Source organism: Prionailurus bengalensis, chromosome E1 (assembly GCF_016509475.1).
Source record: "Prionailurus bengalensis isolate Pbe53 chromosome E1, Fcat_Pben_1.1_paternal_pri, whole genome shotgun sequence".
Lineage (NCBI taxonomy): Eukaryota > Metazoa > Chordata > Mammalia > Carnivora > Felidae > Prionailurus > Prionailurus bengalensis.
The window spans coordinates 59,667,518-59,692,023 of NC_057347.1; the positions used below are offsets into that span (position 1 = coordinate 59,667,518).

Sequence of the window (24,506 nt, forward strand, 5' to 3'; positions counted from 1 at the left end):
TCCCCCGGGCAACACCTGTGCTCTGGGGCAGGGGCGTCCTCAGCACCTTGGCCATGGCAGGTGGGCCTGGCAAACAGACTGACGGAGGAAGACCCCGTTCTCCAGTGTTGCCCGGCCACGTGGTGCCCCCTCTCCAGCGGGCCAAGACCGGACTCAGTGGTCGCTGGAGGTTCCTGGGGTGTCCGGGGCATTCCAGCCGGGGCAGCTGCGAGCGGCTGGGTCGTCTGGGCCTCGGGGTGTGGGGTCAGATGGGGCTCCGGGGTCGGGGTCGGGGCCGTGCCCGAGGACCTAGGCCGCCAGAGGGTGTCAACCAGGCCTCCCGGGCATGCTGGCTTCCGGAGCAGTTTTCCCGGCCAGCCGGGCGCCCAGGCCAGGCCTCCGTGGGGCACTAGGCAGAGCGAAGGCGGTGCCACAGCCGGGACTAGAGCCCGTGTCTGGCCTGGGCTGGCGGCACGGCGGGCCATGCATGACGCTTAGGACACGGCGGCTCGCCTCTGGCCCTGCCGAAACGTCACACAGCTTCGGGCCCCTTCCCCGAGGTTATTGTGAACGTGGGACGTATCTGTGACGGGAGCTGACAGAATCTCAGGGCAGTGGCCACCACGACCGCTCCTACTGGACGGGGCAGCCTCAGAACGGATAGGCCTCATTCAGACCTTAGCTGAGGCACTGGGGACCCCGGGGTCCCTTGGTCAGCCCCGTGGTGGCCCGTTGTCTGGGACTGCATGAAAGCAATTAGTGTGAGGTTTGTAGAGCCCCTGGTCTGAGAGGGGTAGTGTGAGTGGCTCCAGGACTGGAGGACTGGAGCTCCCAGCCGGGGCGGGGGCGTCCAAACCAGGAACCCCTCTGGCCTTCCCTACTGCTCAGGCTCCCACCGTCTCTTCCCAGGCTGGTGACCGCAGCGCTCCGTGGGCAAGGACCTTGCCAAGAGGAAAGAAGCCTTCAGCCCAGTTCCCGGCCAGACTTGGCCTCGAGGCTCCGGCCCTGGCCCTGGCCCAGGCCGCCTCTGCTCACGCTCTGTCTGGGGCTGGCTACTGGTTGGCGGGAGGGGCTAGGGAGCTGGTAGCCAGGTCTGCCCCAGGCCCCTGCTGGCCAGGCACGCTGCCAGCTGCAGACTCCTTGGAGGTGGAGGTGACGATGCGAGCCGGCTGGGGGTGGGGGGAGGTTCCAGGGGCCATCAGCCCTCTCCCCGCCACCCGGCCCCGCAGCCCACCTGGCAAGGCCTGCGGCACCTTCGGCTGCGTCCACGCCTCTAGGCCAGGACGGTGGGGAAGAGACCGAGCCGTTCAGAGCAAGGACCGTGGAGCCCACCGCACAGGGCCCAGGCAGGGGGGACTGGCCTGCAGGAAGCGGGAGGCGGGAATGGGAGCCCCTGGAGGGACCCGGCGCTGCAGACCGGGGTTGTAGGAGGGAGAGGCCACCTGGGTCCCCGCAGGAGTCTCCCACAGCGGCTCAGGGCACGGGGTGTCTGTGTGTGCAGCCGGGGCCGGCCAATGCCTCTGTGACGCTGTTGGGCCCAAGAGCACTTGTGGTGTGGGGGCGATGGGGTCTCCAGCGCCCTCTGCTTCCTTCCCTGTGTCATCCTGTTTGCATGACAAGCCCCTTCTGTTTTCCAGCTGAAAGGAAAAGAGTGGAGAAGGTTCCCCAGGTGGATGTCTGAGTCAGCCACCAGGCCAGCGGGGCAGCCCCTCAGTTAGCAGGGTGGGCAGGGCAGCCCCGCCACGGGCCGGGGAGGGGGGCTGGGCTCAGGCTCCCACCGTGTTTCAGCATTTCCACTACGTTCCCCACACTGTGGGGCAGGGGTCCCCTCCCTAGACGCAGAGAAGCCAGCTCTCTGAGGGCCCCCAAGAAGGTCCCCTGCGTCAGGAGACGGGCGGTGTGGGGCGAGGTGGGCCCCAGGCTTGGGGTCTCTGGCCGAGGCGGGAAGTGTAGCCTGTCGCCGGTATGTCCCCTGCTCTGCAGAGCTAAGACCAGGGGCCGGCTGAGCTGAGGTGCCACCCTCCTAGGCCCCCGTGCGGTGGGACCCCCTTCTGGGATAGGGTCAGAACAGAGCACCTGTGAGTGTCCCCACCCAAGGCCAGGATCAGTGTCCGGAGGAGGGCATGAGGTCCTGGGACCCCCAACCCAGATTTTAGCCTAGAGGTCCAGTATTGGGCCTCAGGCCCTGCTCCCCACCCGCTGTGGCCCCAGGTGGCTGACCCTTGGGGATGTGGCGGAGGGGGGGGTGGTCTGCAGAGGCCAGACCTCTGAGGCCAGAGCCTCAGGCCCGGGAGACCCTGCACAGGACCCACCTGGAAGCTTCGGCTTCCCTGGACCCCAGGGCCAGGGGGCCCCGTGGGACCCTGAGCTGCATTTCCTGCCCAGCCTGGAGCCTGGCCCGCCGCTTCACCCCCGCGGTGTGGGAGAGCTCAAGGTGTGGGCTTCTCAGGCTGAGCTCCTGGAGAAATTCATTATCCAGACCCGGCTTTTGGACTGGGCTGCTTCCCAGTGTCCCGGGAGGAGCAGGGTGGGAGGGACCTTCCTGGGAGGGTGCGGGGGTGGGGAGGCCTGGGAGACTCGGGGCTGGCCTGGGCGAGGCAGGAAAAGGCCTGCTCATCCTCCAGGCATGGCCCCCCCCCCCCAGGTCCCTGGGGCCCAGCAGGGGCCGCCCTCCCACTCCTGCCCCTCCACCCGCGGCCCCCGGAGGCCAACACTTCCCTTCCCAGCCCAGAGTCCCCTCCCCTGGCTGGACGCCTGTGGTCTGGCCGTGGCCCATGGCAGTCCCAGCCCTGCGGTCCGGGAAGTCCCTGGCCCCCGGGCACCTTCGTCCCCTGCCCCTGGGTCTTCCCAGGGTCTCCCTGCATCCTGACACCCACCACAGAGGTCGGCGTGTGCTCCAGCCCCTGGCCGCACTCACACACCTGCCTCTGTGGCCGGCGCCCAGGAGAGGCCCCACTCCTCCGTCTGTCCCGTTCACACGCTGGAGGGGAGGGAAGCTGCCAGGGTCCCCACCAGGGCAGCCCCTCCCTCTCCCCTGCTCTGGGCCTTGCCTCCTCTCTGCTGAGTCACCCGGTGTCTGGGAAGCTCCCAGAGCCAAAACCGGGCTGGATGAGGAATCACAAATTCACAAAATCCCCCTGCCTCCCGGGCAGGGAAACAGCTGCCCTGACTCACCTAGGGCAGGGCCTGCAGCCTCCGGGGACCCCCTGAGAACGCCTGCGAACCCCACCAGGCCCTTCCCTACACCCAGCCTGATGGGGTGCTGAGCGCCCAGGCCGCTGCTCCCCATCCCTGGGCTGGTCCCAAGCCAGGCTCACTGCCTGTGAACAGGGGTGACGAGATGGCGGGGCGGGGGCCTAGCCGGGCTGTCCTAACCCCCCACCACCCCCAGGGGCTGCTCCTCAGAGAGCGGTCTGTGTCCGCCTGCGTCCTTCCTGCGCAAGCTGCCGTCGCCATGGAAATCCAGGGAGGCGCGCTCAGCCTGGCCTTGGCCACTGGATTTGGGCAGGGAGAGGGGACACAGTGGCGGGGGTGCAGGTGGGCACGGAGAGCCGGCTGTCAGCGCCAGCGCGGAGTGTCCTGGGGGACAGATGACTATGTGTGTCCGCCTGCCAGGCTGGCCGGGGTGTGACCCTGAGAGCCCCGGGGGGCTGACAAAAGGCAGGTCTGGCTTCATCCTTGTCTCTGCCTCTGCCTCTGTTTCTGTCCCTCTCACCTGGGTGGGGCTGATGAGTCCGTTGGTTGGACCTGGGGAGAAGGTTGAGGACCCCACTGTGGGGAGGGGCCGGTCCCCCCAGTGCTGCCCAGAAGGCGGGCAGAGGCTGTGGGGCCCACGAGGCTGGAGCAGGGCCCCTGCTGATGCTGGGCCTTTCTCGGAGGTGTGGGTAGAGCGCTCTGGCAGGTGCGCCGGTGGCTGCGGGGCCCCGGAGCTGCCCGCCACTGTGGCCTGGGAGAGTCAGGGGCTCGGCCTCTGAGGAGAAGGCCCACCGCAGAGCCAGCCGCCTGCTGCCCGCGGGCACGGCACTCGGCATCCCGTTGATCAGGGTGGGGGCGGGGGACGGTGCTGGTCGCAAAAGTGCCAACAGTGGCAGGAAGGCACGGGACCCCGAGCGTGTCTGTCGGGAGCCCGAGTGGGCCGTTTCTCCTGCTTCTGAAGACAGAAGCCCCGGGGGTTTGGGGCTCGAGAGTCACCCCTGGAGACGGGCTCCTTGGCGGGCTGGCCCGGTCCAGACTCACCCTTGCCCCCTGTGTCCACAGCCAGCAGCCGCCTGATGGGGAATTCTCCGGCACCCTCGTTCATGGGCAGCTTCCTCACCAGCAGCCTGGGCTCGGCGGCCCCCGCGCACCCCAGCGGCCCCACCCCCGCCCCCTCGGAGCAGGCCTACCGCGGCCCCCACCCCGCCACCTCCCAGATCTGGTTCTCTCACTCCCATGAAGGTGAGTCCGGGGCCAGGGGCCGGGGGCCAGGAGAGGAAGCCCCCCCGCACAGGGGAGGTGGTAATTGGTTGGAAATGGGGGGCGGGCCCCACCAGGCAGTGGTCCTGGCCAGATGTGCACCGCAGATGGGCGGGGGGGGGGGGGGGTGGAGAAGGAGGTGGGGCCGAGAGGGCTCTGGGGGAGCCAAGGAAATGTGGAACACAGCTGGGCAGGCCGGGGCCGGGCTGCACCCTCTGCCTGGGGCTGCGCCCACCTCCCCAGACTCAGAGCGGTATGGGCTCCAGATGTGCCAGCTGGGAGGGAAGTGTGTGGGGGGGGAGAGAGCTGTCAACATGCTCCTGCAGCCACCTCGGGGGCCTCGCCCGGAGCAGAGCCCCTCCCGGGCCCCTGGCCTCCCCTCGGAATGCGGCCCTGTGCACGCAGGCCTTGCGGCCGCCCGGCAGGACAGCCCCGGGGGCCCCTCGGGGACTCTGGGGCTCCCCTCCGGTTTCCCAACCGCCTGCTGTCTGTTCAGCCCCTTGCACTGGGACGTGTGCGGCAGCCCGGGCCCGTGGCTGCTGGTATCCGTGCGGCCCGGGAAGGGTTAAGCCTGGCGGCGGTGGCTGGCACGCGGAGAGGTAATTGCAGTTGGCAGCGGGCACAGAGGGCTCTCCGCTCCTGGCACCGGCGCCGCCGTAACTCAGTGACTGCTGAGCGGCAAGCGTTGCGTTTGCAGAGCGAGGACCCACACGCCGCGCCCGCCGTCCGTGTTCCAGGCAGGGAGATTAGCGCCCGGCGCTGCTGGAGAGCCAGAGAAACCTCTTTGTGCAACAAGAAAGGGGCTGTTTTCCAAACAGGACAGGTGACAAGTGAGGGACAGTTGTTAAAATAATCTAGGCTTTAAGCGCTGCGCAGGGTGCACATGTTGGGCAGGCGATAAGCAGCAAGAGGTCTCCTTCCCGCTGGAGGGAGGCCGGGTGGACGGGGCAGGGTCCCCGGCCCAGACCCACCCCCCTGCTGCCCGCTTCCCACCCCCGCACTCTTAGTAGCCTCCCCAGGGGGGACCCGCTGGTGCGGGCGGGGCTGGGCGCTGGGGCGAGGCTTCCCTGGCAGCGGTGGGTGGCCCCGCGCGCTCAGTGCCTCTCCCCCTCCCCGCCCCTGCAGCTCTTCCGCCTCTCTGTCCGCCAGGCAAACTCCCAGCCCTGGCAGGAGCATCTGGGAAGGATGTCTGTAGGAGGGAGGGGTGGGGGCTGCAGCAGCCACGTGGGACCACCTCAAAATAACGAAGTAACGGAGGAACGGCCACGGCCCCACCCTGGCCCCGCCACAGGTGCATGGGCACACCCGGGCTGGCTGACTTAGTTTCCCCTCCGGCCCGCCCTTGGGGACCTCAGCAGCACGGAGGGCGGTTTGTGGGCAGTGCCACCTGCCCTGGGGCCCAGGGAGAAGGTGTCCCTGTCCTGCCCCTCTGGGGGCTGCGGGGAGGGCGGGGTGGGAGGCAGCCTGCAGACGGCGTCCTCAACGGCCTCCCGCCACTCGCTTCCCCTGAGCCAACGGCTACATTGGCGGCGTGGCTTTTGGCCTTCGGGGCTCCCCACCGCCCTTAGCTGCAGCCCCAGGGGAGTCCGCTGGCCGGGTGGGGGGGCCCGTGCGGGCCTCCTGCCTGCCTCCACCCTGTCCTGCATCCCGTAGAACCTTCTTTGAGGCAGGGGCAGCCTGAGCAAGAAGAGGGTCATTGCTCCCGCTCAGACCAGCCCTGGATTGCCCCAGGATTCCAAGTCGTGTTCCATCCACCTGGACCTCCTCAGGCTGGACATGCCCACAGCCTAGTGGGGGAGGGCGTGCCTGCCGGGCCGATGGGCTTAGTGGACAAGCGCAGGTGGCCAAAGACAAAGGGAGACAGGGTGTGGCTCTTAGCCCCACCCCCCCCCCACCCCCCCCGCCCCAGCCCTCCTGAGCACAGGGCTTGCAGGGAGCAGGGCCCACCCGAGGCCGAAGAGGAGCCTCGGGAGAGGCAGGAGCCCTGAGGGGGAGGGCACCCCCGACCTGCCAGGTCCCACCTGGCGGTAGCCGGGATCTCTATGTCCTGGCGACCGTGCAACCACATACACCTTCCAGGCCCGTGCCTCAGTTTACCCCCTCGCCACCTCCTTCTCTCTGCCCTCCGTGAAGCCGCCCCGCCTCGGGATCTCCTTCCTGCGGGGGTTCCCTGCCCTCCGCCCTCTGCCTGTCTGCCTGCTGTAGCCTCGCTCCCCGACAGGCCACGTGGTGCCGGCTGCCTCGCTGTGAGCTTGGAGCGTAAAGGCCGGCAGGCGGGCGGGCGGGCGGGGCCGGAGCGAGTGGCAGCGTTTGCTGGCTGCCTGCCCTGGCAACGTGCCTGGCTGCTAGTTTGACTGGGTGCCAGCTGGCTCCCCGCGTGCAGGGGCCTGTTTCTCTGCCGTGTGTGTTCGGAGAGAAGGGGGGTGAGGCGGGCGGGGGGCACGCGACACGGCCGGAGCGTGGGGGCCGGCAGGCATGGTGGGCTGCCTGGGCGGGCCGCTCAGAGGTCTGGTCTCCCCCGCGTCCTGCTTCCTCCCACCACAGGGTGGCAGGTGCCCAGCAGAACCTGCTCCCCACCCCCTCCCTTACCTGGGGTGGCCGGGGCGGGGCCTCTGAAATGGCTCTATCTTAAGGAGGGCAGCCAGGCCAGGCCCCGGCAGTAAGTGGGGGCCGGGTCAGGGGAGATGGGCCCAGGTGCCCCCCCCCCCAACTCCAGGCAGGACTCCCCACCCTCCCACCGGTGGACCTAGCTTGCCATCTGGGGGGGCAGCCGCCAGGACAGGGGCCCAGGCTTCCGCTTCCCTGGCCGAGCAGCTGGGGTGCAGGGGAGGCACCCTGGAGCTGGAGGAGCCGCCCCGGAACATCTGGCCGGAGGCAGAGCCTGTCTGCCCAGCCCCCAGGCCTCCTGCTCCCCGCTCCAGGCTCGCCCGAGTGAGGGGTCCTGCCAGAGACTGGACATTCCCCACCGAGGCTTAGGGTGGGAGTGGGCGTCGGAGCTGGCCCCGGGGCAGGGGTGAGCTAGTGTCCAGCCCGCCTGCCCTGGGGGGGTTGGGGCAGGGGCGGGGGCACAGCACAGCTGGTCCCATTGTCATGGAGTCCGGCCCCCCTGTCCCCACCCCGCCCCCAGCTGCCTGGCTGGGACCACCCACAGGGCCGGTGAAAGGAGGTTCTGTTCCTGGGGGCTCCGCTGGGGAGGGGTGGGGCCCCCTGGCCGCTGTGCACCACAGCGCCCCGCTACTTGTGGTCTCTTGTGCCACCTGGAGGGGAGCCTTGGGTGGCAGCGGGACGCGTGCCATGGCCGGCTGTGGGCCCCGCTGGCCTCTTTATCCGAGGCCCTGCTTCTCCATCCAGGGCTGGGCCGGCCTCCAGGAGCGCTGGGGACCACACCAAAGTGTGGTTGGATGTTCCCCACTGCTCCCGGCCCCCGGCCTCCCCTCTGCCCCCTCTGTCCCCTCTGAGACCTCATGGGGACTTCTGGGAGGGAGCAGGAGCCTGGGGTCATGTCTGTGTGAGGGACACAGGTGTCACCTGGCATCCACCACCTCCCTGTGACCTCAGAGGCCGTCCTGGCTGCGGAAGCTTCATTTCCCAGAACCGTCTAGAGGGGCTGTCTGATGTAGGTCTCTGCCCTGGACCCCAGCCCCTTCCCCCAGGCCCCGTCGGCTCCTTCTTCCTCTCCTGGCCTCAGTTTCCTCGATGGCTAAAATTGCCTCTGATTCTGCCCCCACAGAACCACCGATGGTCGCCCTCCTGGCGCACCCCGTCCTGGGCTGGGTACGGTGGCCCCGAGGCTGCCTCCCTGAGTCCTGCCCATGCTGGACGGAAGGAGGAGGCAAGTGGGGGCGGCCGGCTGCTCTGAGATCTGAGGACAGAGTGTGGGGAGGGGCCCGAACTCCCCAGATCCCAACACAGAAATCAGGGCTGCCCCGCCGGATAGGCCATATCCGGCCAGAGGGAGGTCCGTCTCTTGTGGACCTCTGACCCCTCCAGAGCCTTCATGGGGCCTTTGTGGCCGGCCTTCTCTCACCCCTCCCACACCCTCATGCCCTGGCAGGTCTCCTCCGTGGCCCCAGCTCACCACCGTTTCCTTCATGTGGCTCTTTACATAGCACCTGGTTGCTGAGGGCACGGGTCCCACCTGATCTCTGTGAGGCTAGTCCCCGGCGGGCTCACTGTACTGGGCCAGCCTGCCTAGCCCTGGCTTGGTTCTTGCAGCCACAGGTGGCCCTGAGGTAGGGATGCCAGGGCCAATCCCTAGCTCTAGGTCAGGCCAGGTAGCACGCCTGTGGTGCTCAGGAAAATGATGCTTTGTCCTGCTGCTGGCCCAGGGGTACCTGCCTCGTTAACTTCAACGAGCAACCCCGCGATATGGGGGGCGGTTGTGCACCCATTTTATAGGGGAGGAAACAGGTTCGGGAAGCTGTGTGGTGGGTTTTGAGTCCAAAGAGTCTGACCGGGGGCCGTCTGGTCCTCTCTTTCTCTTGGCTGCCCTCTGAAGCCTGTCTCCCTCTGCCTTCCTTGTGTTGGGAGTAGATGTGCCCCGTTTTCCAGCTCCTGCTGGTCAGCCAGGCTCTTGGCGTAGAGGCTGCTCTGGGACCCCGGCCGGGGGCGCCTGCCTCGTGGGCCCCTGACCAGGCAGCCGTGGGCGGGGCAGCACCACGCTGGACCAAGCCTAAGGCCCCTGCCCCTCGTAAGGGTCATCATCACATCAAGAGCTGCATCAGCCTTAAGTCCACAGCGCCCGAGAGGCTGGGAGAGCCAGCGCACCTCTGAGCCTCAGTTTCCCCATCTGCAAACCGCCCTCACCCTTCAGACCCAGCGCTCTGTCTGACCTGTTCCCCACGGCAGCCGTCCGCTGCTGGGCCGGGGGCCGCCCTTTGCAGTGGGAGCATGTGTGGGGGCAGCACTGGCTGGGCGAGGGGGAGGCCCCTTGTCGCTGCCTGGGCACATGGCCTCTCTGCAGCATGACTGTACGGGTCCGAGCAGCCAGGATCCCCCAGGTGCAATGACCTGAGTGTGGCCGGGATGCCCCACCCAGGGGGCTTGGAGCCCTCCGGAGGGCAGGGTGCAGAGCCTGGGCCAAGAGGTCTAGGCAGGGCAGGCGGCAGCCCCCCTGTATTTCCCGGGCAGCCAGTTGCATGGTGGGATGTCAGCGAAGGTTTTGGGGGTGACGCCGGTCCGCCCCCAGCTCCTAGCTCTGAGGGGCTGTTGTCTTTCCCGGCTGGAGGCCTGCAGCGATCTGGGGCCCCAGCCCTCCCAGGCCTCCCCTCCTTCCGAGGGCTCTCCCCTAAGCTGTGCTGCCTGAGCCTCCCTCCTTCCTGGGAGCACGTGTCAGGAGCCCGGGACTGTCCACAGGCCGCCCGGATCCTGGGCAGGCTGCCCGCTGCCTGTGCTCCAGAGACGCCTGCAGGAGCCTGGCCCCTTCCCCCAACACCTAGTGCTCCTCCGAGGCTGGGAAGAGACCAAGGCTGCCAGGCCCTGCGCCTTGGGCCGCGGGGCAGTGAGTATGCGGGGAGCGCCTGAACTGGAAACTCGACAGGTGGGATGGAAGAGGAATCCACACGAGCCTGCGCCTGGCCGCCCAGCTGCGGAAGGCTGAGGCCGGGGCGCTCCCCGAGGGCGGAGCTTCCAAAGCCCGCCCCCTCCCAGAGAAGGGGTCTCACGCAGGGCAGGTCGTCCCAAAGTCCAGGGGGACACCCAGGGGTCTGGCCACCAGACGTGAGGGGGCCCGTGGACAGAAGCAGGGAGGACCGGGGGAGGGGCTGTGGCAAGGTTAGTGATTAGCCGATCGCCCCTTCGAGCCGCCTGTAGGTGCGGCCTCAGAATCCTTCTTAACCCAGTTCTGGCCTGTCCCGATCCTCTGGTAGACTTGACGCCACAATGGAAACCCGCTGACGTCCTGAGTGAAAGGGGCATCTCGTGGGAGGGAGCCGGCGTCCAGTCAGTGTCGGGCATTGGGCCATGACCCCTAGCCTGGTACCTGTGGCAGAATCCTAAATGATAGCAGTGCGTCAGGGCCCCAGGAGCAGGGGCCATTTGCCCAGCCGTGTCCCTGGGTGTCTCTGTGGAGGTCATCGTGGGTGAAGTAAGTGTGGGATCCTTCAGGGCTGGCGGGGGGGGGGGCTGCTGGGCTCCATCTGGGGGAACTTACCCCTGCTGATCCCCAGAGAGGGCCGGACCCAGAGGAGATGGGCTCTGATTGGTCAGATGGGCAGTTGAGCTGCTGGGAGCCCGCCCCGGGTGGCCAGTTGGGCCACTGTTGTGTTGTGGGGAGCTGCCCTTGGGAGCTGATGCTGGGATCAGCTGGCAGCTACAACCTGAGGCTCGATGGCCGGTGAGAACTTTCCAGCAATTGGAGCCTCAGGATAGGGGAGGGAGTCACCCTCCAGGGAGACAACAGTGGCCCGGGGCACATGGGCGTCTGTTGTCGAAGGATCTTGTCCTGAGAGCCGGGCAGGACGTTGGCGGGGTGAAGGTGGTTGGAGCCTCCCAGAGTCTGCTGAGCGTGCTGCCTCTGTGTGGCGCTCTGTGGGCCTGGGCTGGGGCTCCCTGGCCTCCCCACCAGAGAGCCCTGGTCCTCTGGTTGGCTGGCCGCACACCGCAGCCCCCCCCGCCCCAGACCTGGCCAGGAGCATGCCTGCCCTCCAGCCTCCCAAGAGACCCAAGAGCAGTCCCCAGCGGGCAGGATGCCCATTTCATCACACCCATCGGGTGATGGCCTTGACCCTCTAGGGTCCCCCATTTTCACTCATGTCGTGGGGTTGAGTGTCCTGGCAACTCACAGCAGCGGGCAGGGTGGGCGGTGTCATCGGTGAGACATCCACTGAGGCCCGGGACCCCTCCCCAGAGCTCCATCAAGAGCCTCAAGAGCCTGCAGGGCCTGGAAGGCAGTGGGAGGCCAGGGACAGTCCTGGGGCCCGGCCTCCACCGTGGGCCGTTGCTTAACAGATTTGCCACCTGTCAGTTAGCTCCCACCTCAAGGATTACGAGGGTCTGGAACGGGGTCCCGGACCACCATATTCCCTGCAGGAATGTGGGCTCCTGGGCTCCTGGGCATCCAGCCCCTGCCCCTCTCCCTGCACCCCGAGCCGTCCTGAGAACCACAGCCCCCGCCCTCTGCCGTGGCCCCGTCAAGGACCCACAGCGGCCCTGCCTCATGCCTTCTCATGACAGCTGCTGTGGTTTGTAAAATCAGCTTTATTTTCTTCAGTTCAGAGAGGACGATCTCGGCGAAAAGAAAGGGACCTTTCTATGCTTGGCTGGGAGGCCCCCTCCACATCCCCGTCTAGTCCCCCCACCCAGGCCCCTTCTGCTGCTTTTTCCTTCTCCCCCAACTTCCTCCCCACAGCTCGAATCTCCCTGTGGGATCCCCGAGGGCAGGGCCTCAGGCAGCTGGAGGTGGGAGGGAGTCCCCTGCTCCCTGGCCTGGACTGCCACCAGCTCCGCTCAAATGGAGAGGGGCTCGGACAGGCACCCTAACACCGAACACCCCGCCTCCAACCCAGGGCGCCGCAGGGAGGGGCTCCCCGCTCAGCCAGCGGACGCCACGGGTGGGCGGCAGGCCTAGACCTCCCGAGGGGTCACGGGGAGGCGGGGGTGTCCACGCCCGGGAAACGGGTTCTGGGAAGGAGGAATTTACAGACTTCTGTTTACCAAAACGAGGCCCCGTAAAACATTTAACAGCGGCCAATTAAAAGGGGACAGCTGCGGTGGCTTACCACCCCGGCCCCCGCCCGCGCGGCACACACAGGCCCCGGCCCCCCGCCCGCCGCCCCCGGCTGCTCCCGGCCCGTCCGGCTCTCAGCTTTTGTCAAGTCTCCCAGGAGCTGAGTTTAATCTAGGGAACAGCTGTTCCAGATGCGTCTCCCCACACAAACTAGGCCAGTTGGCCAGGCAGGAGGGGGCTAGGAGGGGACAGGCCGGGGCGGTGGCTGGCACCTTTCCCGAGCCCTCACATGTGCCTGGGGACGTGAGCCCTAAGCAGAGAGCCATCCAGGGACTTCTCCGGCCTCCAGATGGGGCTGCCGGGAACGTCCCTTGGGGACAGGGTTCCACAGCTCCACCTCCGAACCAAACTGCATCATCTGGGTCTGAGGGACCGAGCCCCCTGGGATCAGGGTGCAGGCCACCCCATTAAGGCTGGGGGATCCCAGACGGCCCCCATTTGGTGCTGACCACTTTCCATTCCAAGCTCTGCCCCTGCAGCTGCGTTCTTACCTCTGAGCTGAGCTACACAGCCTGATCCACGGTGGCACAGCGCACCCCCCGCCCTGCCCCCAGCCTCACGTCTGCCAGGGGGCTCCCGGGCCCCTGGTGCTCGCGGTGGGCTCCAGGGCTGACCCCCGCTGCCTCCACCGCCGCCCCCGGCACTGAGATAGAGCCCCCACGCCAGCCTCCACGCTCCACCCTCCACCTCTGCGGCCTCTGTATCCAGGCAGACCAGCCTCAGGCCGGGAGTAATGCCCCAGGCCCTCTGAGGACGTGGGGGACTGGAGGCCTGTCCTGTGGTTCTGGCACCGCCCCTTCTGGAAAGGTGTTTCCCAGAAGATACTCCGTGGGGTGCTCAGCCACCAGCTGTTACAAAGAACGTTCCACTCGAACAGCAGAGGGCTTGTGTCGTAAATGGACTCAGGGAAGCAGTTAGTGGGCAGGATGAAATGGGGCTCTCTGCCCCGGGACTCGTCGTCCGGACTCCACTGTGACACTAGGAAGGGTGCTGGTGCCCGTTCCCCAGGCACGGGGCTCACGGCTGCCTTTTATCAAGGGCGACAGGCCACACACACCAGCCTGGGGGGCCAGCCTGCCCTCCCCGCCCAGGACTGCTGTCCGCAGGGCCCCACTCGAGCTCCTCCTTGTCCCTGTGGCCGCTGCTCCCCGGGGAAGACCCTGGATGGCTGTTCCCTCCTCACAGCCAAGGCCACCTTGAAGGGTGGGAAGGCGCTCCTGGGAGCTGATTGCTCCTGGGACAACCATGGGGTGAGAGAAACTCCTACAGAGCACGTTCAGAGCGTCACCTCCAAGCAGGAGTCTTAGAGTAAGACTGTCTCCTGCCTGCCCCAGCTGTGGGCCCCCACCCCCGTCCCTCCCTGCTGGGCCACGAGGGGGAAGGACCAGCGGCGAGGAGCCCCAGTCAGGGTGGCTGGTGGCCCTGGACATCCAGCAGACACAGCTCCCCCAGGCTGTGCTTATGCCTATCTGTCCTCATCCCTTCAGGGGACAGGGTGTGCATCCCAGGTGGCAGGAGCCCCCAAGGTCCAAGGCCAACAGGTGGGGCCAGCTCCAGGGTATGGCTGGCGTTCCTGTGCTGGGTAGGGCCAGGCCCCAAGGACGGTTTAGGCCCCAGAGGGACGGAGAAGGGCCTGCCTGGCATGACTCAGACCCCAGGAGGGGTGTCAGGGCTGGGGGCCAGCTCCCTCTGTAGATCTCAGAGTGGAGGCCGGGCCGCTGGAGAACCCGCCATGCTGGCAGTCCCAGCAAAATGCGAGTCGGCACCCCCCGACGGCGCCAGCCCCAGGGTGCAGGCTGCCCGAGCACTTAGGTGCCCGTTGGATGGCGTGGGCCGAGGTGGCACCTGGCCGCCCTGGCTGTCCTGGCTGGCGGTTCGGCCTGTGCAGCAAGGGCCCCCGTCCAGCATGTGTGTCCGCTGCGGCCCCGTCCTCCCAAGATGCCTCTCCGAGAGGAGCTTTTGTTGCCCTGCCTCAGAGCTCCCGCCGTGTGCTACTGGGGGAGGGACCGCAGGCGCCCTCTCCCATCTTCCTCTCTCCCAGCCCATCAGCAATTCAATTTGTGCCGCTCCAGAGGGATGGTGTTAGTCGAGTCAGAGTTAATATGATGTATTGATGGGTTGATTTCCCACCGGCGGGCTGTATACCAGGCTCTGCGGGGCGCCGCTCGCGGGCCGCCCACCGCTTCTCCCCTCCCTGGGGTCAGGGCGCATGCGGGCCGGGGCCTCGGGGGTGCCTCTGCAGCCAGTGTCCTTGCTCCTCCAGCTCCAGGGTACCCCAGATTTTCGGGGAGTCTGGCATCCACCTTCCTACCCATGAGCCACTTGGATCACCATGGAAACAGCAATGTTCTCTATGGGCAACATCGTTTCTATGGAACCCAAAAAGGCAAGTGCTGGCTTGGGGCCTCGCTGGGGGTCTGGGGCACAGGGCATCCGGGAGGGCGGGGCCGGGCGGGGCCGGGGGCTTCTGGGGTACCAGGTGAAGACGGCCAGCCTGGGCAGACCCTCCTCTCCGGGTCTCGGGCCACGGCGGGGTAGGCACCGAGGACAGGGAGCCTGCTTCTCAGGCTCCCGGAAGATTTAAAGTCTCAGGACCATGGCCAAGAGGCAGGTCATGTGCTGGGGTTAGGTGCACACCCTGAAGACACAGCCATGCTGTCTGGACGTCTCCGGCTCCGGTGGAAGATTCCCAAATGACCGAAGCCCCTAAGGGGTGGTGCCTAGCCCCTCGGCACCTAGCCTTGACCTGCACACACGATTTCCCGATCCCCACCGCCCTGGGCAGCTCAGGGGGGGAGGATGCCATCAGGCGGGGGTTGGAAGCCCCCAGAAGCCTGCACTTCTTGCCTCACCCAAGCTGCACACCAGGGCCTCAGGTCAGACAGAGGCTGCAGGCTGTGTTGGGGCATCAGTGTGCCCCAGCAGGCAGAGGAGGGGCTCTCATTCCATCAGCAGGAGGGGGCCCCCAGGAGGTGTCTCTAGAGAGGGGACACCGAGGTCAGGGCTTTGCTGATGAGAAGGCAGGGCTGACGGGACTGTGGGGAGGGTGTACGTGCACACGTGTGTACGTGCATGCGTGCCCTCTCGGGCGTGCACACGCACTCTCATGCAAAAGCCCAACCTCAAGGTCGTGGATCCCATCAGGGAGCCCACAGGAGATGTGGCCACCGGGGGAGTGGCTGGGGCCCTCAGTGCCCTGTCTCCTAGATTTTTCCTGGATGGGATCACATCTCATTTGCATTTTAGGAAGGTTTCTCTGGGGTCGTGCCAGTAGATGGGCAGGGAGGCTGTTGGGTTCCTTACCATGTTTCAGATGACAAGTGATATGGACCTGAATTGGGTCATGGGGGTCCCACTGGGGATGTGGAGGGGACATGCAGGTCAAGAGGTCCTAGATGACCCCCATTCATGGCCGGGCTGTGGGAGGGGTGCACCTGTGGGGGAGCAGTTCAGAGGGGAGGGGTGAGTTCGTCTTCCACACAGAGGGACTTTCCCAGGGGTATCCGGGAGGTGGCTGGACACACATGGTGGGGGACAGGTTGAGCCAGCCCAGGGAGAGGGGCCAACCTGGGTGAGGACACACACAGCTCCAGGGATCCCAAGGAGCCCCAAGCCTGGGGCCCTCAGTGGAGGCAGAGGAGGGGACCACAAAGCACCCAGCAGGGTCTGGCTGATGGACAGGACACCGGGCTGGGCTTCAGGACCTAGCAGTTCAATCAGAGTGTGCTGAAGGGGGCCTCGGGGAAGGAAGGGCGGCCCCCAGCAAGGTGACCCCCAGTGAGGCAGTTTGGGGGTGGGGCCTATGGCCCGTGCTCATGTCCTCCTAGCCCTGGCCCAGTCCTTTCTCCCAACAAGCTTCCCACTCCCGGACGTTGCTGTGTCTTGTGCCTTTGGGCCGGGCGGGGCAGCTGAGGTCCGGAAAGCTTTGGCCCTGACCCAGCCGAGGATGGGCTGGCTGGGATTGATTCGGACAAGGGTCGGCCTGTGCCAGGGCCAGGAAAGCCCGCCACCCCCTGCCCCAGGAGATGGGTAGGTGAGGGATGCTCCCCGGAAACCAAGTTTCCCGCACGTGGGGCCAGGTGCTCCGCTACCCAGCCAGAGGACAGCCCCCACCGGCCCCAGGCGGGGTCCCCCAAATTCCCACACGTGCAGCCGTTTTGACAGCGTTTGTCAGGGGCGACAGCCTGAGCCGGTGACCCCGAGCCCAGAACTGCCCTTGCAGTAATGGGGCGCTCGTGGCCTCTCGGCTTCCAGTGCTGTGGTGGAGCCCCACCCAAGAACGTTTTGGTTTCGGAAATCAAGCTAATTAGGTTTCACCCAGGCTGTTCCTCCCCGGCGCCCCGCCCCCTGCCCCCCTCCCTGCCAGTTTTAATTAGCAGGAAATTGACAAGGAACTTATGTGCATGAGGACAGTTTTACAAGTTCCAAATGTTTCTTTGTTCCCCCTTGTCTGCCCCCTCGGGGTACCCCAGGTCCACAGAGACAGGAGCCCAGCTTTGGGAGCAGCGGGCGACCCCAGGGCCAGCCTGGGACCCACATAGAGAGCGTGGCCCCAGGCTGGACAGCAGGCCACGGCCCGGCCCAGGGAGCTGGGGGTACACTGCCCCCTACTGCCCACCACCCACCGCCAGCCTCCATGGGTCCAGAGCTGTGGGGGCTGCCAGCTGCGCTCACTTCCTCTTCTCCCTTCAAAGCATCCCCGGATCCCCCGGCCTGAGGTGCCCACAGTTAACATGCAGAGAGGAGCTGGGGGCCTGCCAGGGTGTTCAGGAGGTAGGCGAGCGGGGTCCTCCGCCCCCAGCCCATCCTCAGACTTGGCCTCACTTTCTCCTGGGTCTTAGCCCTTACAGGGGCCTAGTCAGAGACAGGCACTTCGCAGTCCACAGTGCACGGTCCCGCTTGCGGTGGCCGGGTGTCCGGGCACAGCCAGCGGTGTGGTGGCCACATCACGCCACATGCTGTGTGCCACCGGCCACTGAGACAGCCCCGAACCGTGAGTCAGCGACCTCCCCTGCTTTTAAGGTTCTGATGGCCGATTGCGAGGCCCTGGCGTTGCCTGGGGCGGGGGAGATGCCTGTACCCCTCCCGGCTCTCATCCCTGTGGGCGCCGGGCAGGGCAGGGGCCCCGGGCCATTCTTAGCTCCCACCTCCCGGGGCGGGGGGGGGGGGGGGGGCCGAACGCGAGTCAGAACCTTCCTAGGGAGAGGGAGTTAGTGTTTACCCGGGGACAGAACGACGATAAAGTTCTGGAGACGGACGGTGGTGGCGACTGCGCGGCACCGTGAAGGTTCGCAGTGCCAGCCGACGGCGCACTTAAACACGGTCGAAGGGGTAGACCCGACGTGAGGTCTCTTTTACAACTTTAAACCTTCTCGGACGGTAACTGCCAGCAGGCCGTGGACAGGCTCCTGGAGCCTGTGTCTTGGGGAAGTCCCCCAGCCCTCCGGTGACCACGCGGTTCTCTCGGCACGCAGATAACTTCTACCTGCGCAACCTGCCCCCCCAGCCCACCCTCCTGCCGGCCAACCACAACTTCCCCGGCGTGGCCCGAGCCGCCCCCGGCCACCCCATCAGCTCCTGTAGCCGCGACCGAGGCGAGGCCGGCCCCCTGCAGAAGGGTGCCAAGGAGTTCGACCGCTTCCTCATGGGCAGAGAGCTGGGCAGAGAGAAGGCCGGCAAGGCTGCGGAGGGCAAGGAGAGGCCGGCAGCGGGGGAGGAGGACGGCGGCAAGGAGCGGCACAAGCTCGTGCTGCCCGTGCCGGCAGACGGCCACTGCAAGGACGGCGGGGCGCCCCGGGGCGCCTGCGAGGGCCGCCCCAAGCACCTCGCCCCCTGCCTCCTCAACACCAAGGTGCTCAACGGCGAGACGGGCAAGGCCTCGCTGGCCAGCTGCGCGGGGGGCATGCTGGTGCGGCCCGGCGTGGGCGTCGCGGCCTCCGGACGCTGCGCCAAGGAGGCGGCGGGCCCCGCAGAGCCCGGGCCGGCCTTCGGCGAGGGCCTGGAGAGGCGGCAGACGCGGTGCCAGGCCGCGTCCTACGCGGTGCCGTCTGGCCTGCCCGCCGGGCCGCCCCCGCCCCTCAGCACGGCCACCGGCTCCTTCCCCTGCTTGCAGCTGCACGCGGGCCCGGACGGGCTCTGCCCGCTGCAGGACAAAGTCCCCCGAGACCTGAAGGCCAGCGGGCCCACCTTCGTGCCTTCCGTGGGACACCTGGCCGACAAGAGCCGCCCCTTTCAGGCAGCCGAGGCCTGTGCGGTGGCAGGTGACGGCAAAGACCGGCACCTCGAGGGGGCCTTGGCCCCTGAACACGCTGTGCCCTATGGGGTCTCCTACGCTCACCTGAAGGCCGAGGGCAAGGCCGAGCGGCGGCCTGGTGGCTTCGAGGCGGCTCTCAACCCCCGGCTAAAGGGCCTGGAGTATCTCAACAGCACAGGCCCCGAGACCCCCTTCTCCGGGCTCCCCAAAGGTGGTCTGGACAAAAGTGGCTACTTCGAGCTGCCTGCCCACTCACAGGACTGTGCCCGGCCGAGTCACCAGGACCCGCTGGGTGGGAAGGTCGCCCAGGCCTGCTGCACTTTAGATAAGACCGCCAGCAAGGAGGCCCCCTCCGGTCCCCCTGGGGCCCAGAAGGTGGCCCGGATCCGGCATCAGCAGCACTTGGTGACCCCCGAGGTGGAGCCAGGGGGCAGTGGGGCCGAAGCCAAGCGCACATCCCTGGAACTGGCGTCTCTGGGCTATGGTGGGCCCCACCTACCCCCATGGAGCATCCAGTCGGGCCAGGGCACTGCCATGGCCATTGGCGAGGAGCATAAGGCTGGCACCTACCTGGACCCCTTTAGCGGCAGCCTGCAGCAGGCCGCACTGCTGCCCCAGGATCTGCCCGCCCCACCCGATGAGGTCTCGGCCATGAAGAACCTGCTCAAGTACAGCAACCAAGCGCTGGTCGTCGGCCAGAAGGCACCCTTCGTGGGGCTGGGTGGCCTCAAGGCCAGCTGTGCCCAGCAGGATGTGAAGTTCCCCGCCTCCAAAGGCCCAGCCCAGGCCCCGGGCGAGGCAGAGAGGCCCGACTGTGCCCGAAGCCGGGAACACGACACCCCACACAGTGACGCGGAAGTGAGGCAGCCTCCCGTGGGCATCGCGGTGGCCTTGTCCCGGCAGAAGGACACGGTGAGCCGGCCCGAGACGGCGTACGGCACCAACACCGGGCGGCAGGGCCGGGCAGCCCCTGCATTCAAAGGTAGGCCCCTGCGCAGGGAGGGAGACGGGGAGTGTGGCCGGCCTGCTCTCCTCTGCCCATCCGGAGCTCACAAAGGGCGGGCCCTGGACTCACCTGCCGTCCCCGCCCCACGTCTTCGGTCCCGTCCCTCACTGGGCCGACCGGCCCGCCCCCATCCCTCGAAGCCACCACTCCCCACACCTGCCTTCGGCAGAACCCCCGAGGCCCATGGGGCGGGAGACCCTCCCTCGGTGTGTCACCCCCTTGCCCTGCTTGCTTTAGCCTCTGGCTCTCCGGCCGCCCGAGCCCCTGTCCCTTCTGCCATGTCCGCAGCAGGAGCTGGGCCCCGCTCCACCCACGTGCTGGACCTGGAGGCTGAGGAAGAAAGGGCACGCCTGTCCGAGGACCGCCTGGGGCTCGCCGGCCGGGAGCTCCTGCTTCAGTGAGAACAGGGCTTCAGCTGCCACGGGGGCGGGGGTGGGGGGGGGGTCAGGCTTTGTGGCCTGAGTCGGGCGGGTCTGCCTACCCCCACCCCGGGTTTGCTGGGGTTTCTGCCCGTGTCGAGGGGAGCTCTGCGAACTTTTCCCTCTGCTGTCGGGGCCGCTGTGGGGGAGGAGGCCCCCAATACTGAGGCCCGCCCTATCCTGTGGTGTACCTGGGACCTTCTGAGCCCCACTCCCTCCTCCAAGGTTGATGTCCACAGGATGGGGTGGAGGAGGCGGGTAGGTGGCCAAGCGGTTGGGCTGAGCCCCCTCCACCCTCGGTGATGCACAGGGACAAGGACCGCCTGGATTTCTCCCGGATCCACCCGCCCGGCGGCTGCCCCGGAGACCTGGCCCCTCATCTCATGATCGCCAGCGGCTCCTCGCTGCAGAACAGCCAGCTGGGCGGGGACCCAGCCCCCCACCCCCACCCCGCCCACCCCCCGTGGCTGCCCCGCACCCGCAGCCCCTCTTTGTGGATGGGGGGGCATTCCTACGGTCAGTGCTCCCAGGGCAGGCGGCGGGGGGGGACAACCAGGATGCCTGGGGCGGGGCATGCGTCCTGACCGGGCTGGACGGTCCTCAGCCTGGTGTGGGAGGCCCGAGAGTGGCAGGACCCGGTGCTGCACGCGCCCTGGTGACCGGGCCTTGTCTCTCCAGGCCTCGGGCACCCCGCCCTGCACCAGAACTTGCCCCCCGGCTTCGCCGCCTCTGTGCCCGGCTCCATACCCTCCGTCTTCCCCCTCTCCCAGGACAGCCCTGCACAGCTCGTCATTCTGCCCTCGGAGCCCACGCCCCACACAGCCCCCCATGCGCTTGGTAAGAGCCTCCCGGGCCGGCTGTTTGTATGGGGAGGGGGCTGTGGGAAGTGGGTCTGGAGAAGGGAGCAGCCCACACGGCCGTGGGGACGGTGAGGCGGGGCCGCCCGCCCGTGGCCCAGGCCCAGGAAGCAGGCGCGAGGTAAGTGAGGGGCGGGGAAGGGGCCGGCTCAGGGGGCTCGGGACACGGGAGCGCAGGGCCGGTCCTGGCCCATCTGCCTGATGGTTCCTCTGGCCCTGCCCACAGCTGACGTCATGGACCAGGCCTCACTGTGGCCCCCCATGTATGGGGGCCGGGGCCCCGCCTCCCACGTGCAGCACCCCGGCCAGCTCCCCGTGTACTCGCGGTCCCAGCTCCTGCGCCAGCAAGAGCTCTATGCCCTACAGCAGCAGCAGCAGCAGCAGCAGCAGAGGGCTGCGCCCGTCCAGGTACCTGCCCCAGGCCACACCCAGCGGGGACCCAGGGCTCCTTCCTCCCTCTCTGCTCCAGGCCTCCCCACCCCCCAACGCCCTGAGCAGGGGTCGAGCCGGCTGAGCCTCTCCCTCCCCCTCAACAGCGGAAGCCCGAGGACCACCACCTGGAGCAGGAAGAGCCCACCCAGGAGAAGACCCTGAAGTCCACCCACAAGCCAGTTGCCTTAACCCCCACAGCCAAGGGCACCCCCTCACCTGCCACCATAGGCCCTGCCAAGCTGTCCCCTTGCTGCCACTCGCCTACCCCGAAGCCCCCTGCCAGCTGCCCCACACCGCCACCGCCACCGCGTCCCGGAGCCTCGTGCACTTTATCCGTCCGCCCCTCGGGCAGCCCCGGGCCCGGCTCCAAGCTGCCCAGCTCCGAGGACAAGAGTGGGGAGGGCCGGCGGTCCGGAGCCGACCTGAGCGCGTTGGAACCAGGTGAGAGTGGGCAGCGCTGGGCTGACCTTGGCCCGCCCCCTTCCACTCGGAGGCTTTTCTCCACTTCCGGGTGGGCAGAGCTGAACTGAGGGGGCTGCCTGGTTTGGCACCTCCAAAGGCCTTCCAGGAAGGCCCCAGGGCGCTGTTCCTTGTCCTTCCCCATCCACAATGCTGGATGACCCATGCGGCGAGCACTGAGGGACCCCACCACCTCCTCCCCAGTTCCTGGCAGACGGGGCGGGATGAGGGCTGGGCTCAGCTGACTGGCAGTGGGGGCTACGGACAGTGAAGCGCCTGGCCTGCTGGGGCCCGTGGCAGGACCTGGGCACAGCCGCGGGACCGGCTCCCGTCCCTGGCTCCGGGTCTCGGCGAAGCGGGGTGAGGGAGCTCCTGCTGGAGCCGTCTGGGCCCCTGCCGCCCACCACCTGCCCGCCGCGCCCCTTGGCTCTCGCTGTCCCGGAACGAGGCCCCACGTTGACGTGGCAAACCCGTGTGGCGAACATAAAACCCGCCCCCGTCCCACAATAAGGAGACTGAGCCAACAGAAGTTGTGTTTTTGTTTTTTGGGGGTTTGGGTTTTGGGGTGGGGAGTGTTGCTAGCTTTTTTCCTCTTAGTTTTTTTTTTTGTTTTGTTTTGTTTTTTTAATGCAGTTAATGGGGCATGCTTCCGACAGGCTGCCGGCTCGTTCTGGTTCTGAGAAAGCCTGGTCCAAGTATCTTGTTTTAAACCACCCCCCTTCTGGTTAGCCACAGCACGCCGTGCCCCAGAGGACCCCTGCACACCCCTGTGGACCCCTGGGGCCACGGCAGGAGCTGAGGTGGTCACAGCCGTCTGGCCAGGGAGCGTCCTGGGCTGGGCTGGGGGCGCTTGCTCCAGGGACCTCCTCTCCTGCCCTCAGGTGCCCCCTCAGTGTAACATGTTCCCTGTCCTCATCTCACCTGTTCCGAAGGCAGAGGGCAGGCTGGAGACCCTCCCTCCCAGGTGGCAGTCGGGGATTTGAGGCCACCCTCTCGGCACAGGGCCAACCGTGCCCCCAGCTGCCCTCTCCTGACAACACTCCCTCTTTCACAGACCTGCCTCCCGGATACACGTGCCCTGTGGCCAGCTCGGGCTTCTCCCTGTCCCCCAGCGTGCACTCTCCTGACCTCTCGGACCCCAAAACTATGCAAACTGCAGCTCCCAGGGTCCAGCCTGAGCCAGCGAGGACGTTACTACCCGGGGAGCTGCCCCCCCGAAGCCCCCAGAGCCCACAGGAGCCAGGGTTGCCCTTGGGGGCCAGGGAGGCCGCCCAGGACCTTGCCGCCACCCCCCACCCTGCCGAGCGGGGACCCTTGGGGAAGGCAGCAGACCTCAGCCCACTGGAGGGGCTTCGAGAACTGCGATGTGGGGCCCTCCTCGAGGGAGGGGGCCCCGAGGGCATCGGCCAGGCTCATTCTACTCAGGGAGGGGCTGCAGAGGAGGGGGCCGCGGTGGAGAGGGGCACGGAGGTGGGGCCAGAGCCTTCATCGGGGGCCAGCGCCCCGGCCCCGCAGCAGCCGAAGAGTCCAGGTGCCCTCAGTGAGGCCGGGCCGGGCAATTGGCAGGCCCCCAGGGAAGCAAAGCCGGAAGAGGGGGCTGAGTATCAGGAGGTCGAGCTGCAGGAGGAGGAGGGCCGGGCGCCAGCTTCCAAGAACAGCCACCTGCCCAGGGCACTCCCGGGCCTGGACGCCCTGGTGGCCGCCACCATCGACCTGGGGGACCTGCCAGGTGTCAGCCCGCCGGACCCACGGCTTGCCGCTGCCCCTGGGCCCCCACGCACAGCCCCCTCGCCCTGTAGCTCAGGGATTCATGGAATTGCCCTGCTCAGTGAGCTGGCCGACCTGGAGATCCAGCAGCAAAGGAGGGAGCCCGCCTTGCGAGGTAAGCACCACCCGGTGAACGCTCTGGAAGCTGGACCCTCGGGGCCAGGACTGCACCCTGACCGTGGTTTCAGAAGGACAGAGTCTGGGTCAGCATGCCCCGTGTATGTTGCAGTGTCCACAGTGCCCCATGGGGGCCTTACAGTTGTCCCCATACACTGTCCCCCGGTCACATTACGAGGAAGCCAAGACCCTTGGGGGATGAGGTGGCTGAACTGGGGCCTTGCCTCCGGGAAGGCAGAGGAAAGCCCTGTGTGGCTCCTGGCCTGAGGCCTGCCAGGTCTCCGCTTAGGACGCACCGGCTGTTGCCTCCCAGGCCCAGGGGAAGTGGTCCAAGACTGACCACGTGTCCCCCACAATGTCACCAGGACCGGGGTGCCGGTCCTTCCTGTCCCGGGGCTGAATGCAGGTTGAGATGCTTCTGGGCTCCCGGCCCCAGAGGGGCCCCCGGGTGCGGGCACAGGGCCTGGTGCCACCCCATGGTGAGCCCTGGACTGGAGCCCGTGGGGACCCCACACAGGCCAGCCGGGGCAGTCGCCCCAGAGGGGCCCCCTGAGGAAACCCTCGCGCGGGAGCACCCCCAGCCAGGCATCGTGCGCGCTGATATTTATAGACAGAGCCCAACAGAGTTCTCTCAGCTTGCCCACTTGTTTTCCTGACGCATAAAGCGCTTTGCTGCCAGCCACAGGCGCCTTTTGTGCTCTTTGGAGATAAAGCAAATGTTCTCGTAAAGTTAATTTCCCCGGAGGCCTCTGTGTCACTCTTCCTGCCCACCTAGACGGGCCCACCGCTGTGCCGAGGGCAGTTTGCTGGGGAGCACCCACCGTGGACTCCCAGCTGGACCCCAGGAGGGCCTAAGTTAGGGCTCCGGGCTGTAGGGTGAGGGGGGGGGAGCCCCGGGCCGGGGCCGGGCTGCCCAGACCCACCACGTGAGCGTGGCTGGCACGAAAGTGCCGAGCGGATGCCGGGCCCAGTGTGTGTGGCCACCCAGTCTGTGCATGTGAATGCCTGCTGGACCGCGGCCCATTCATTGAAAGAA

The 24,506-nt window shown here is 67.3% G+C and overlaps 1 protein-coding gene across 1 annotated transcript in view; it reads left to right on the forward strand.

Annotated features, from left to right (window-relative positions):
• Nucleotides 1-24,506, forward strand: part of BAHCC1 (BAH domain and coiled-coil containing 1) — a 60,774-nt gene that overhangs the window by 18,770 nt on the left and 17,498 nt on the right. Inside the window, exons 2-10 of the mRNA XM_043585361.1 lie at nt 4,237-4,416; nt 14,424-14,546; nt 17,635-19,395; nt 19,708-19,816; nt 20,149-20,354; nt 20,517-20,675; nt 20,922-21,103; nt 21,232-21,568; nt 22,641-23,468. Of these exons, the coding sequence (XP_043441296.1) occupies nt 4,237-4,416; nt 14,424-14,546; nt 17,635-19,395; nt 19,708-19,816; nt 20,149-20,354; nt 20,517-20,675; nt 20,922-21,103; nt 21,232-21,568; nt 22,641-23,468 (3,885 nt within the window). The remainder of the gene's footprint in view (nt 1-4,236; nt 4,417-14,423; nt 14,547-17,634; nt 19,396-19,707; nt 19,817-20,148; nt 20,355-20,516; nt 20,676-20,921; nt 21,104-21,231; nt 21,569-22,640; nt 23,469-24,506) is intronic.